Source organism: Rosa chinensis, chromosome 2 (genome assembly GCF_002994745.2).
Source record: "Rosa chinensis cultivar Old Blush chromosome 2, RchiOBHm-V2, whole genome shotgun sequence".
Classification (NCBI taxonomy): Eukaryota; Viridiplantae; Streptophyta; class Magnoliopsida; order Rosales; family Rosaceae; genus Rosa; species Rosa chinensis.
The window spans coordinates 70,921,666-70,934,427 of NC_037089.1; the positions used below are offsets into that span (position 1 = coordinate 70,921,666).

The 12,762-nt window shown below is 35.0% G+C and overlaps 2 protein-coding genes and 1 pseudogene across 2 annotated transcripts; 1 reads left to right on the plus strand and 2 right to left on the minus strand.

Moving 5' to 3' along the window:
• Window positions 1–1,136: 1,136 nt before the first annotated feature.
• On the plus strand, window positions 1,137–7,865 carry LOC112187725 (gamma aminobutyrate transaminase 3, chloroplastic). The gene is made up of 19 exons (XM_024326622.1): window positions 1,137–1,300; window positions 2,337–2,452; window positions 2,609–2,693; window positions 2,854–2,926; window positions 3,528–3,625; window positions 3,880–3,972; window positions 4,406–4,479; window positions 4,570–4,608; window positions 4,684–4,772; window positions 4,857–4,933; window positions 5,034–5,108; window positions 5,971–6,018; window positions 6,098–6,181; window positions 6,274–6,361; window positions 6,433–6,511; window positions 6,994–7,084; window positions 7,182–7,260; window positions 7,440–7,555; window positions 7,639–7,865. The coding sequence occupies exons 1-19, from the start codon at window positions 1,259–1,261 to the stop codon at window positions 7,711–7,713; spliced, it is 1,521 nt and encodes a 506-aa protein (XP_024182390.1). The 5' UTR covers window positions 1,137–1,258; the 3' UTR covers window positions 7,714–7,865.
• A 151-nt stretch (window positions 7,866–8,016) lies between these two features.
• Window positions 8,017–8,652, minus strand: LOC112187726. The gene is made up of 2 exons (XM_024326623.2): window positions 8,390–8,652; window positions 8,017–8,285 (listed from the first exon to the last, which is right to left on the minus strand). Exons 1-2 carry the CDS (start codon window positions 8,483–8,485, stop codon window positions 8,172–8,174), a joined length of 210 nt encoding a protein of 69 aa, XP_024182391.1. The 5' UTR covers window positions 8,486–8,652; the 3' UTR covers window positions 8,017–8,171.
• Window positions 8,653–10,706: 2,054 nt separating this feature from the next.
• Window positions 10,707–12,323, minus strand: LOC112184905 (annotated as a pseudogene).
• Window positions 12,324–12,762: the final 439 nt, after the last annotated feature.

The following is a 12,762-nucleotide window of genomic DNA, read 5'->3' on the forward strand; positions in this document are numbered from 1 at the left end:
ACTTCATTTTTTTCAGGGAAAAAAATACAAATAGTACCTAAACTATGGGCCACTAGTAACTTTCGTACCTCAACTTCAAAAACTATCATTTTGGTACCTGAACTTTTCACCCCGACTCAAGATTCATACCTGGGATCCACTTTGCCGTTAATAGTGTTAAATTTACAAGGGTAAATCTGTCATTTCACTGTTCATCTCTCTTACCATGGTACTGTTCATTTTTAATTTTTTTTAAAAATCTTTTCTTCCTGAAGAGAGAAAAAAAAATTTTAATTTTTTTTAAAAAATGAACAGTACCATGATAAGATAGATGAACAGTGAAATGACAGATTTACCCTTGTAAATTTAACACCGTTAACGGCAAAGTGGACGGCATGTATGAATGTTAGGTCGTGTTAGATAATCTGGGTACTATTGTGATAGTTTTTGAAGTTGAGGTACGAAAGTTATTAGTGGCCCGTAATTCAGGTACTGTTTGTAAGTTTTTCCCTTTTTTTTCATGGTATAACAATTCACTTTTCACGATCATTAATTGGAGAATGTTACTATTTATGATGGGGAACACTGACAGCATTAAAAGTGGCACTACATGAAAATTAAAGGCAGAATATCACAGTTCTGCAATTACAAAGTTACCCTGTGAGATTCTAAGACTGCAGGGACATGAATCATACTTGAATAAAAGAATCTGTTAATAATTGAGGATGACAAGTGGACAATAGAGTAAGCAGGCCGTTTTAGTCTTTCCTCAAACCAAAAATAATAATTCATAAAATCACATCGGTTGGTTGAAATAATTAAAATGCATTTATTCGATACGTTTCCTTTCCCACTTTGCTTATAATAAGAGAGTATCAAATTTATTAATTTTAAATCTTTTTACAAATAAAGTAAAAGTTACTTTTCTTTTCCATACCGATTTGGGGTGCGTAATAAATCCCAGACTTGCGGAGAAGGAGACAAAGCAAAAGTTTTTTTTTTTTTTTTTTTTTGATAAGGCAAAAGAACCAAACTTGGATAACATCAACTGGACTAAAATATACGATGATACACGCAAGCATATAGTAAGCGTGAAACGCATTTGGACACAATGGGCCAATTACATACAATACTGTCGCTTTCAATCATGCTCAACTCCACAAATCCATAAATAGAAACACCACCAAGCTCAAGGTTCTCGCTTCTCCTTCTCCCTCTTACACTTGGGGATTTCGAAAGCTCTCTCCTTTTTTTTTTCTTGCATGTTTTGTTGCCAAAAATGAGCATCAATCGCCTTGTTCGATCCAATCTCACAACCCAGGTATCAAATCTCACAAACCCATTTTGGTTTTTGTTTGTATATTATGCGATGTTTGTCTCCAAGTTTTTTTGTTTTTTGTGATCGACTTGTGAATCTTTTTGTTCTGGGGAGGCAAGTTGATGAATGGTTCGAACCCTTTGTTCATCATTTTTGTGATTTTGAGATAAAGTTGGAATCTTTTTTGGCTGTTTGATCACTTTGTTGATGCTTTCCTGCTCAGAAAATGTTGGAAGCGATGAGCACCGCCTTTGACTTTTCTCAAAATTATGACTTATCTGAATCCTTTGAAACTTTGTGGATCAGAGTGTAGAAATAGTTTATTAATCTTATTTCTTTTCTTATCTAGAATTGGAGAGAGAGAGAGCTCCTTTTTTTTTTTTTTCTGTATAAGCAATGATGACTTTTCAATGCACTTTGGAAGAAAATTAAATTTTTGACTTTCTGTTTGGTTTCTGAGAAAATGTGGGAAAGGGAGGACTTTGATCCAGGATTTCCAGCTTGTTTTAATTTTCAAAAGTACCTGATTGATACAAAAAGTTTTGTAAAGTGGAAATTGGAATTTAATGCCCTTGCTTAAAAGTTCTTGTTGGTATATTAATACACTTCATGTTCAGCTCTCATACCCATTTGGTTCCCAAGTAAATGATGTAAAGGAAACGTATTCGAATTGTTTGGTTTCTATGATTCGGAAAGCAGGAGAATACTATGACCCTAATAAAACTTAGCTGTGCTAGCCGAAAATAATCTCTATTTCAAAGAATTCCGTGTAGCTGTTTCCTCATTAATGTAGAGGGATGGCTCTCCCATTTTTTTTCTTACCTTCAAATGCCCACGGAGTTGAAATATTCTTTTGTTTGTAAGTTAATGGCCCCATTCCTGATGATGGAATCTGATTTTGTGTATACATGTACTGTTTATGTTTGCTGGAGCAAAATCATAGGGTGTATAAAAACATCACTTAAAAATTCTGCTGTTCGTTCATTTTGATAATCGATGCTTACCCATCCTTGATAATGTATGCTTTTTCGGTTTACAGCTTAGGTCATGTATAAAATATGTTGCTGCCTCAAGAAGTTCACAAGAGCATCTCTTTTTGGCTCCCACTCTAGCCAGATTCTATGGGACAAGTGCAACATTGCAAGCAGAAGAAGGGTAGGTGGTGTTTCTATGTTAATTATCTACACTTTAACCTTCCCAGAAGAAGGGCATGCCAACTATTCTAGTTTACTTTTGTTGTAGCGTATGCATTTTCATATGTGTTCGTGAGTCCAAGACAATCCAATCTAACACATTTATTGATGAACTCAGGTTTAAAGGGCATGACATGCTTGCGCCCTTCACAGCTGGCTCCCTAAGTTCTGATGTGAATCCTTTGGTTATAGAGAAGTCAGAGGTAAACTTCTGTCTTCCTAGTTGTGTCCTTTAATTGTCCAAACATTCTCTCAGAAAATAAAAGTAACTGGTTTACATCTGTGCCTTTTTTTTTTTTTTCCCTTTTTTCCCAGAGCTGATTTGTTCCAGAGTCTTTTAACTGATTTGATTCTTGGTTTCAGGGTAGCTATGTTTATGACATCAATGGGAAGAAGTATCTTGATGCTCTTGCTGGTCTATGGTGCACAGCACTAGGTTTAAATTTTTTTTGTTTCGCATTACTAGTTTTTTCTCAGCTTCAATTGGTTTCTTCTTAAGATGTTCCATTGATCTTAGTATTCTGTTATTCACTTGAAACTGCCGTAAGTCCCTAAAAGAATTTAGGAGTGTCTTTGCCAGTGCATTTTTCATTATTATGTTTGAATATTATTATCTCAAATAGAAAGCAGAGAAAAATAACTGTCATCACCAAGTATGTCAAGCTATGATATTCCTTAAAAAAGTTGGGAAAAGTTTCAGAGGACACTATGAGTATACGTATAAGTATGTCCATTTCTTTATGGAAGTTCTAGGAACATCCTTCTCTTGTTCAAAACCTCCTGAGTAGGACCAATGTCCATTGGTTCTCTTTGACCAATTTTAAACCCTGTACTTGACGTCATTGATCCCCATCTCACTAATAGCTTTGCCTGACCTTACCAGTGTAAGTTAGTTATGCATCAGGCATTTGTCCAAAAGTAATTTTGAATAAATTTCCATGACATCTATTTATGTATACTAGTGCTTGTTTGTGTGTTCATTTGTGAAAGTACTTGAATTCAAACTGTTGATTGTCAAAAAAAAAAAAAAATTGCAGGAGGAAATGAGCCTCGACTAGTGGAAGCTGCAACTCGACAGTTGAATACCTTGCCATTTTACCACTCCTTTTGGAATCGTACTACCAAACCTTCTTTGGTATTATATTTTATAACCTCCCTTGTATCGAAGTGAAGGTTTATATGTTAATTGCTGCTACATGCTTGTCATTATGCTTTCAAGTCCTAGTTGGATATTTTATAGGCTTTCATTGTATTATTTAGAAAAATCATTCTTCATATCTGTACTCTATACGTCACTGCTGCTACAAATCTATTCAGTGCCATAGTTGAAAGATGCCTACATAAATTGCTTGCAGTTCATCAATAACAGGAGTTCTTTTCACTTCACAGGATTTGGCAAAAGATCTTCTGGAAACTTTTACAGCTAGAAAAATGGCAAAGGCCTTCTTTACCAATAGTGGATCCGAAGCCAATGACACTCAGGTTTGATTAGCTTATGTGAGCACAATTTGATTCCATTTACATATGTATATGATGGGAAGTAACCTAATGTTACAAATTCCCTTTGCATGATAACAATGATGTAGATTTCTGTCAGGATTGTTGAGAGAATAGGATTAATCAAATTAGATAAATGAACGAAGGACATTGTCATCTTTCTTCTTAGAATACAGGCGGAACTCTTAAGACTTGTTCAATTTGGTTCCTGTAAATATCAAATAAAAGTTAGAAATTCGAAACACCTATGACACATTTTGGAGATATCTCAGTTACCCTTCGACCTAAATCACCCACATTTATAGCAACTTCAAATTCTCTGTTTGATCAAGAGCTCAAAGATGATGATATCTATCACTAATCAGTCTGATTATTAATTTATTAATGTCTCTATAACTGGAACTATTTTTCTTTGTAGGTGAAGCTAGTTTGGTATTATTATAATGCACTTGGACGTCCAGATAAAAAGAAATTCATAGCTCGACATAAATCGTATGTTCACTACTCAATTAATTTGTTTTCTCCTTATTTTCTCTGGTCACTGTACTCAAGTCCTTTGATGTTATCTTTGTATTATGACAGGTACCATGGTTCAACTTTGATATCAGCAAGCCTTTCTGGGTATGATACATATTCTAGTGAAATTTCAGGAAAATATCAGCCTTCAGTTCATTAACTGTAAATTTCTTTTCACAGCCTTCCAGCTCTGCATCAAAAATTTGATCTTCCTGCTCCATTTGTATTGCACACGGATTGCCCCCATTATTGGCGCTATCACCAGCCAGGTCCTTTTACTTTCACTGGTTTAATCTTTCAGATTCATATTCGACCAGTTCTAACAGACTTTATCTTGCTAATGGATATGACAGGTGAGACGGAGGAGGAATTCTCAACCAGATTAGCCAATAATTTGGAGAATCTTATCCTCAAAGAAGGACCAGAGACTGTAAGTTATTCATAATATTCTCTTAAACCCTTGCACAGATAAAATCATTCTACAAGTGCAGAGAATACTTTATGTGCCTGACACATTTTATTACCTTCAGATTGCTGCATTCATTGCCGAACCTGTCATGGGTGCAGGAGGTGTGATACCTCCCCCTGCAACTTATTTTGACAAGGTGAGCTTATAGTAATTAAGAAGCATGAAGTATTTGCAAACGTTTCATGACCATATTGCTCTCCTTTTAAATTGGATAGGGATGAGACACTTCTTCGGTGTTCTGCACAATACATATTCAAGGTTCACTATTTAAAAATGCTTATCCAGGTTACATGGATATGCTTACATATAGGTGCCTGAGCTCAAATTTAATTTTTCTACTACATGTTGTGTAAATTGTTATAGTTCCATATTATATGGTTCTGTATATAAAATTAAACTCACACTGGTTCCATGAAATTCATTCATGTCATCAAGTTCTCTGCAACTCACTATATCAACTGAAACTTCTCGTATAAGTTATTTGAGACTTATTCGTATACTTGTTTTCTAATTGCTCCATTTGTAGATTGAAGCATGGTAAATACAATTGTAATGTTTAGACCATTTGACCCAGTAGTGTAACAAGTCACTGCTGATCTGGCTATAGATCATTTGCTATAATTTGGTATAGATAATAGATTGACTCAAAATCAGCACAGAGAAAAATGTTTTGCTTGGAGTAGACATCAATGCATTGGTCATGTGATCTGCATCAATACATTTCATCTGAAAGGGAAAATCTTATATGAGAAAAAGACCTCTATGATGCCCAGTTGCAACTTATGCTATGAGCTCCTTCTGAGAGTGTGTTGCTATACGTTAAATTGATATGGTTTAAAAAAGATACAGTGGTAAAGAAAATTGATGTACTAGTGTAAAAAGCTTTCAATTTAGGTTTGTATTAGCTGTTATTATTCCATGTAAAATACACATGACAGTCTCTGCTACCCTCCAAATTAGGTAGTTTTAATGGAGATATCATTTTGTTTTTGATGCAGATTCAAGCTGTCGTGAAGAAATATGACATTCTATTTATTGCGGATGAGGTATGTTGTATTCTGTTCCTTTAATGTTTGAGTGATATTATATGTTGGTTACTAAGGTTTTGTTTCTTTACTTCTCAAGGTAATCTGTGCATTTGGAAGACTTGGGTACATGTACGGGTGTGATAAATACAACATAAAACCAGACCTTGTATCTGTAGCCAAGGTAAGTAAGGATAGTGTACAAATACCAAGCTGCTTTCTCCCATCCCATGACGATATTCATTTTTCTCATCACTCTGGTGTTGGATATCCCAGGCACTTTCTTCTGCATATATGCCAATTGGTGCTGTTCTTGTGAGCCCAGAAATTTCAGATGTCATACATTCTCAAAGCAGCAAGCTTGGTATGTTGGCAGCTGTATGAAATTCCACCCGTTGTCATTATTGTTGAGTGACATGAGTTCTTTGGTGACAGGTGTATTTTCTCATGGGTTCACATACTCTGGACACCCTGTAGCATGTGCCGTTGCACTTGAAGCGCTCAAGATTTACAAGTGTGTTCTCATCTCTCTTCTAAATATTCAAAAGTAAATTTATGTATCTAGATTCCGACTTCCCAGGATTCAAGACAATTAGGTTTAGAATCTGGAGGAAGTTGCTGACTAAATCACCAAAATCTTTCTGTGAACCCTGTAAGTATGTCTGAAAGGAAAAGACTTGAGGTATAAATCCAGATGAAGACTAAGCTATAAAGTGGATGAATATGGCTCCTCCCTTTTCTTTTTGATACTTCAATGGTTTGTTCTTTCAGCATATATTAAAATATGCAAGTTGAACCGACCAAGTTGCACTTCGAGTGACAAATCTTATACTTGATTGTTGTGGCACGGCTTGACTTAGTAGATTTATAAGCATAAAGAGCTTAGAAAGCATATTTTATTTACTTAATATACTTAGAAATCGGAAGGAGTCCACTATACTTCAACCTTTGTTCTATTGTTATACTATTGAACCATAATCCTTTCACTTGTTGTAGGGAAAGAAATATTGTTGAACAAGTAAAGAGGATTGCCCCACAGTTTCAAGATGGCGTGAAAGCGTTCTCTGATAGTCCCATTATAGGAGAGGTATGTCCTGTTCCTTAGTTTTCCAAATTATAGATGTCACTAAGAGAAATTATGATCACCGAGATATTAACATGGTAGTGCTTATGTCATTTTGCAGATACGGGGAACTGGATTGATCCTTGGTACAGAATTTACAGACAATAAGTCACCTAACGACCCATTCCCTCCTGAATGGGGTATGTACCATTTTTGTATTATAAGGAAACACAGATTTCAGTTCATCTAGCATGGTTGTGTTTAGTTTTTTGTGGGACATTTCCCAAATTATATGATCTCTGTCCGGACAGTGGTATCTAGTTGAGACCAGAACCATGTTTTCGTATTGATATGGCTTACTGATAATATGTGTCAACAGGGGTTGGAGCATATTTCGGAGCCCAATGTGAGAAGGAGGGGATGTTGGTACGTGTTGCTGGTGATGCTATAATGATGTCCCCACCATTTATAATTTCTCCTAGTGAGGTTGATGAGGTAAGCTCAATATGATTCCTGTCCCCCTGAAAAGATTACAATTTGAAGAAAAATTCTGAGCAAGAATGTATTTTGATTTTCAGTTAATAAGCAAATATGGGAAAGCATTGAAGGCTACTGAAGAGAGGGTGAAGGAGCTCAAGTCTCAGCAGAAGTAGTTGTTATATACAATAGCTGATGATGATGGTGAAAAATATGTAGACTTCATGTAAAGAAAAATCCATTCGCTGTTCTCCTTTCTTTCCCCTTGTTCCAAACTCTGTTTTATGAGGTTGATATATCTAAATAAACCATTTTGAACATTAAGTTACTGTTGGAGTTTCTATCTCTCCTTTTTTGTTAGTTATACATTCTACTTCGCGAAAATGAAATCGATTTAAGCATTGGTACAATGATAGATGCTGACTTCGTGATTAGCAGTCAAAACGCTGATATTGCAGAGAAGGGTACCTCGAGAGGATTAATAAGTTATAGTTCTCGATCAGATAGTGATTGCATACAAATTTAGAAACATATTTTACAAACTTAACAGATAGTTGAGGACGACAAAGAACAGGAGAAAAAAAATCTGCAAGGAACAGCAAGAACTAAAGTGGCATAGGCCTGGTAATGCCTTTTAACCCTTGGATTGTTTGTTAGCTTTTCTTCTGGCCCTCTTTACCCTCGAGCTTGGAGATGGCTTATATCCTTCATCATCGTAATCTTTTTTATCCAAGTCCCTAAAAGATTTCTGCAGATTCAAAGTAATCTCAGGAACTACAGGATAGGGAACTGTGTGTGTGAAACTTATGCATCTGAGAGAAAGAGAAAGGGAGACAGAGAGCTGAAGGGTACCTCGCTTAGCTCAGAAAAGCTCACAACATAGAAGGTGATAGCTGCAGCTGCTACAATACCCAGAACAGGAAGACCAAGTTGCTGCAATCCATCCATATTTCTGTACTTTCCTCTCTCGGGCTACCTTCCTTTCAAGCATGTATATCTTGTGGTCTTTGAGACTCAGAGAGTGGATAAGGTGCTGTATCAATCATTCACCACTGTGGTTAAATATGTTTCAACTGTCTCAAGTTCTGTGTTTCTTGCTTGCAAATGCTACTAGCGTTGTTACAATATTCACTAAAGAAACAAATCAAAAGACGAGTTAACATAAGGAGAATTTGATTCTGTAACCAAAAAAAATAAAAAATAATAAGGAGAATTTGATTCTACACCCAAATTCACACATCTTTTATATTAAACCCATCTACAAGATTATTTTAATATACACCCAAACCTATTAATTAAGTTTATCTAAAAAAAAACCCTATTAAATAGGATAAATATTAAAACTCATTGTTGTTAAAAATTACTAAAGCTGCCACTATCCCAAACTTTCTGCAGATGCAAGTCTTGAAACGGTTGCGCAAAGACGTTGCTCATAATTAATCAACTCTTGATTCCAGCAATTGAAATCAATACTTGGGTCGGAGGTTATGTAATTTCCACATTCAAAAGCCTAATCTAAATCAATACCTGGGTTGGAGGTTATGTAATCTCCACATTTAAAAGTTGGAATTATAGGTGTCTAAGTCATTCTCTGAATGATTTAAGTATAAATTGTGAACTCCCTGAATGATAGGTACCTAAATCATTTGCTTATGTTAAAACTCACATGATGTTTAACATCTGAATGATAGACAAAATTATGCAATTTTACCTATGGTTCATTTTACCTAAGTTATTCCCTGATTGATAGGTACAAATTGTGAACTCCTAAATGATAGGTACCTAAATCATTTGCTTATGTTAAAACTCACATGATATTTAACACATGTACGTATGATAGGAATAATTAGCCTATAGTTCATCCAGAAACAGAGGTGTGCAAAACATGGTACAAACCTGCCAAACCGGTCAAAACCGACCAATAAATATGGTTTGGTTAAGGTTTTTTAACTTTAGAAATTGAAAATTGGTTCACTACCGAACCAAACCATTTATGAACTGAGTTGGTTTGGTTTCTCTTGTACTTAAACCGCGGAACCCGAACCGACCGGTATGTTTGAAATATAAGAGAATTGTTTTTTTTATATATATATACACATAATAAATATATATTTATTTGTCTGGTTTGTTCTAAGTAAGTTCTAAATCTCTAGTTATAACTTTATTCTAAAATGATATACTATCATATTGAATTCAAGGCCCAAAGGCCTAAAACCTTAGTATATAATCGCTATAATTGTTTTGATCCTTTCATATCACATCTCTAATCTCTCAATCTCTCATTCTCTGACCTTTAATACTATCATATTAAGCTAGTATTGATGGCTAAGTCGTTAAATAAGTGAATCACTTTGAATCTAATTTAGGTTTTAGTTTTGGACTATATGTTTTGGATTTTAATTAGATAATTTAACATAATTTCAATTATTGAGGTTGAATTTTTACTATGAATTTTTCATAAATAGCATGTTAATATTATATAGGTGAAAACCGGCTAACTGACCAAACCAAACCATCTTTAATTGGATTGGATCGGATCGGATTGAGTTTTTTTTTTTTGATGACCGGTTTTCTAAAATGCCTAAACCGCTCACTTTGGCATAGAGACGGTTTGAAGTCAAAACCGATCCAACTCAATCCGTGTGCAGCCCTATCCAGAAATACCAAAATTAGCAATTGAAAGTTAATGACAAGGGTGTTAGATTATTCTATTTTATTTCTAGTAAATGAGGTGAAATGAATATTTTACTAAAAACTCAACGGCTATACTTGAGAAATATTTTACCTATTCAATTAAAAGGGAAAAATAATCAAACTAAAAAAAAAATCATAATTATAGACTTAAAACCTATAAGGAATGTTTAATTATGTGAATGGGTGTAGATTAAAAAAATAATAATAATTTTTTTTCCTAAGAGGAGCTTATTTTTTAGATTTTTTCTTTCTTTCTAATTTTCTCTTAAAATAAATTTCAAAATATAAACCATCCACGTATAAACAACAAAATTACCACGTCAGGACTAAAGGAGACACAAGCACTCATTTTCTCATATATACAACAATGAGCTCCTAAAAAAAAAAACAAGCTCCTAAAAAAAAAAAAGATATATTGAAAGTGTCATTTTAAACCGTCTTGACAGTGATTTCTTTACTTCTGATACAACATATTCTAAGTGTTTTCAACTGGTTCATCAATGTTTGGCAACTTGGTTTTCACATAGCTCGCGTACCCATCATAGTCCATCAGATTATTCAGCTCCACTTTGTTGCTCATTTCTACCTTCATGATCCATCCATCTTCATACGGGCTTCGATTCACCTGCATAATAGTGCCATCACAAAGATAAAAACATAAGAGATAACGGTGATTGCTTGAAGTAACAAATTAAGAATTAAACCCTATGGCTAAAATTCTTGCAATACATGCTTGGGATGAGAAAGATTGCCTATATTAATTCAGTCCCTATCCCCAATTCCTCTAGAAAAGTTTTACAATATTACGAAGGAATCGACACAGATTGGATAAAAACTTTATAAGTGGATTGAAGTTGGCAACAATTCTCACCCAAAGAGTGATGGTAAATTTTTATGACCCCAGGGATATGCGACTTTGGCCTAACAAGAAATCATTTGATGATGGTCGAAATTGACAAATGGGCTACATGTTTATGCTGTTGTATACTTTATGGCAGCATAAACATATATGCCAAGACAATGTCAACTAATTTTGAGATATTGAATGAGAATATATGCATACCAAAGCTGGAGAAGTAAAGAAGCTGTTGATTTAGACTCTCACTAATGATCAGATAGTCTTAAATGATTAACGAAAGCAATTGTGCTTACCAAAGCAGGAGAGGTACGAAGCTTTTGATTTACTTCAACTACATTGCCAGAGAGAGTAGAGTGGAGGCCCTTGCTGGCTTTGACAGACTCAACAGTACCACATCTGGTGCCTTGTGCTACATCTTCACCGACATCAGGCAGTTCAACATGGATAATAATACCACCCAAGTGCTACTGAACAGGATCACTTAACCCTATTGTAGCCAACATCCCATCAACTCTCGCCCACTCATGCGACTTGTCATACTTTAAACTCTTCACAACTGAAGAAGTGAAGATACACATAATATATAGTTATATATATACAGCTTAAAAATAATCCATTTTTAATCATTATTTTGAGGAATCAGAAACAAATATATGATTGAGCCTCTCAATATCTATTTGACATTAATTTCTGCAGACACGAAATTATTTTAGCTTGCTGTGAGTGTGGTTTTTATGCTGTAACACTCTCTCTTAGTGAAAGAACACTCGACACCAAAGCTGTTTATGTTTTAACTAATTGTAAATTAATTATCCCGTTTGGCAGTGCTTATAGGAAACGTTTTCACGAGAACTTTTACTAGTTAGAAGCACATAAAATCTTTTGTTAGAAGCACATATATAGAAGCTTTTGTTAGAAGCACCTAGAAGGTTTTCACTGCTTTGGTAAAAGACTTGGGAAGTGTTTCCTGAGAAAGCACATGAGGTACTTCTCCAATTTCCAGAAAGCACTAAAAGCAGATCGACGGAGCAATTTCATGACAGAAGATGATGTACGTCTTATTTATACAGATATATAAGATCGAAACGCCATAAAACAGAAACCAAAGATTTGTATACAAATTCCATAACAAAACATACCAGAAGAAAAGCCTCTAGAGGAAGGAACTGAGGTTTTCATGTTCATCAGATACAGAGAAGCCCTCGTTGCGCAAAACATACTACTCAATACCATCACTCTCTATGCCTCTCGGAGTATAAGATATTAGATACGGTAGCTGCTGCACCGCTACAGTAGCTTCTTACCATCGTTGTAACTTGGCTTGTAGACAACACGTGTATAGAAAACTCTGTGTTTGGGAATGACGTGTCAACTAATGGTGCATGTTATCACTCATCATCACAGAGCCAATTTTAGTACGTACAAGGCTCGTGCTTGAGGAGACTTCAGCCAATATTGCTTTAAACGATTCATTAGCAACTTCTCATCTTAATACTAATCTAGGAATCTATATATCAGTTGTTATTTGTTATTAATTATTAGTTAATGAAAACCAGTCGATTTGGTTATCATAAAAAGCTCAAGTATACAAGAATCCGGTCTTATTCCCAATGATCGACGTCATCAATCATCATCTTCATCTGCATCTTCTAGGTAGGCAACAGAGAGGTAA

Bases quoted from the DNA above. Each gene is read 5' to 3' on its own strand.
- LOC112187725 (XM_024326622.1), top strand. From the start codon at position 1,259: ATGAGCATCAATCGCCTTGTTCGATCCAATCTCACAACCCAG. The intron at 3,973-4,405 runs GTTTGATTAGCT...TTTTCTTTGTAG, and splicing joins CCGAAGCCAATGACACTCAG to GTGAAGCTAGTTTGGTATTA. The intron at 4,609-4,683 runs GTATGATACATA...TTCTTTTCACAG, and splicing joins ATATCAGCAAGCCTTTCTGG to CCTTCCAGCTCTGCATCAAA.
- LOC112187726 (XM_024326623.2), bottom strand. From the start codon at position 8,485: ATGGATGGATTGCAGCAACTTGGTCTTCCTGTTCTGGGTATTGTAGCA. The intron at 8,286-8,389 runs GTACCCTTCAGC...TTGAATCTGCAG, and splicing joins GCTTTTCTGAGCTAAGCGAG to AAATCTTTTAGGGACTTGGA.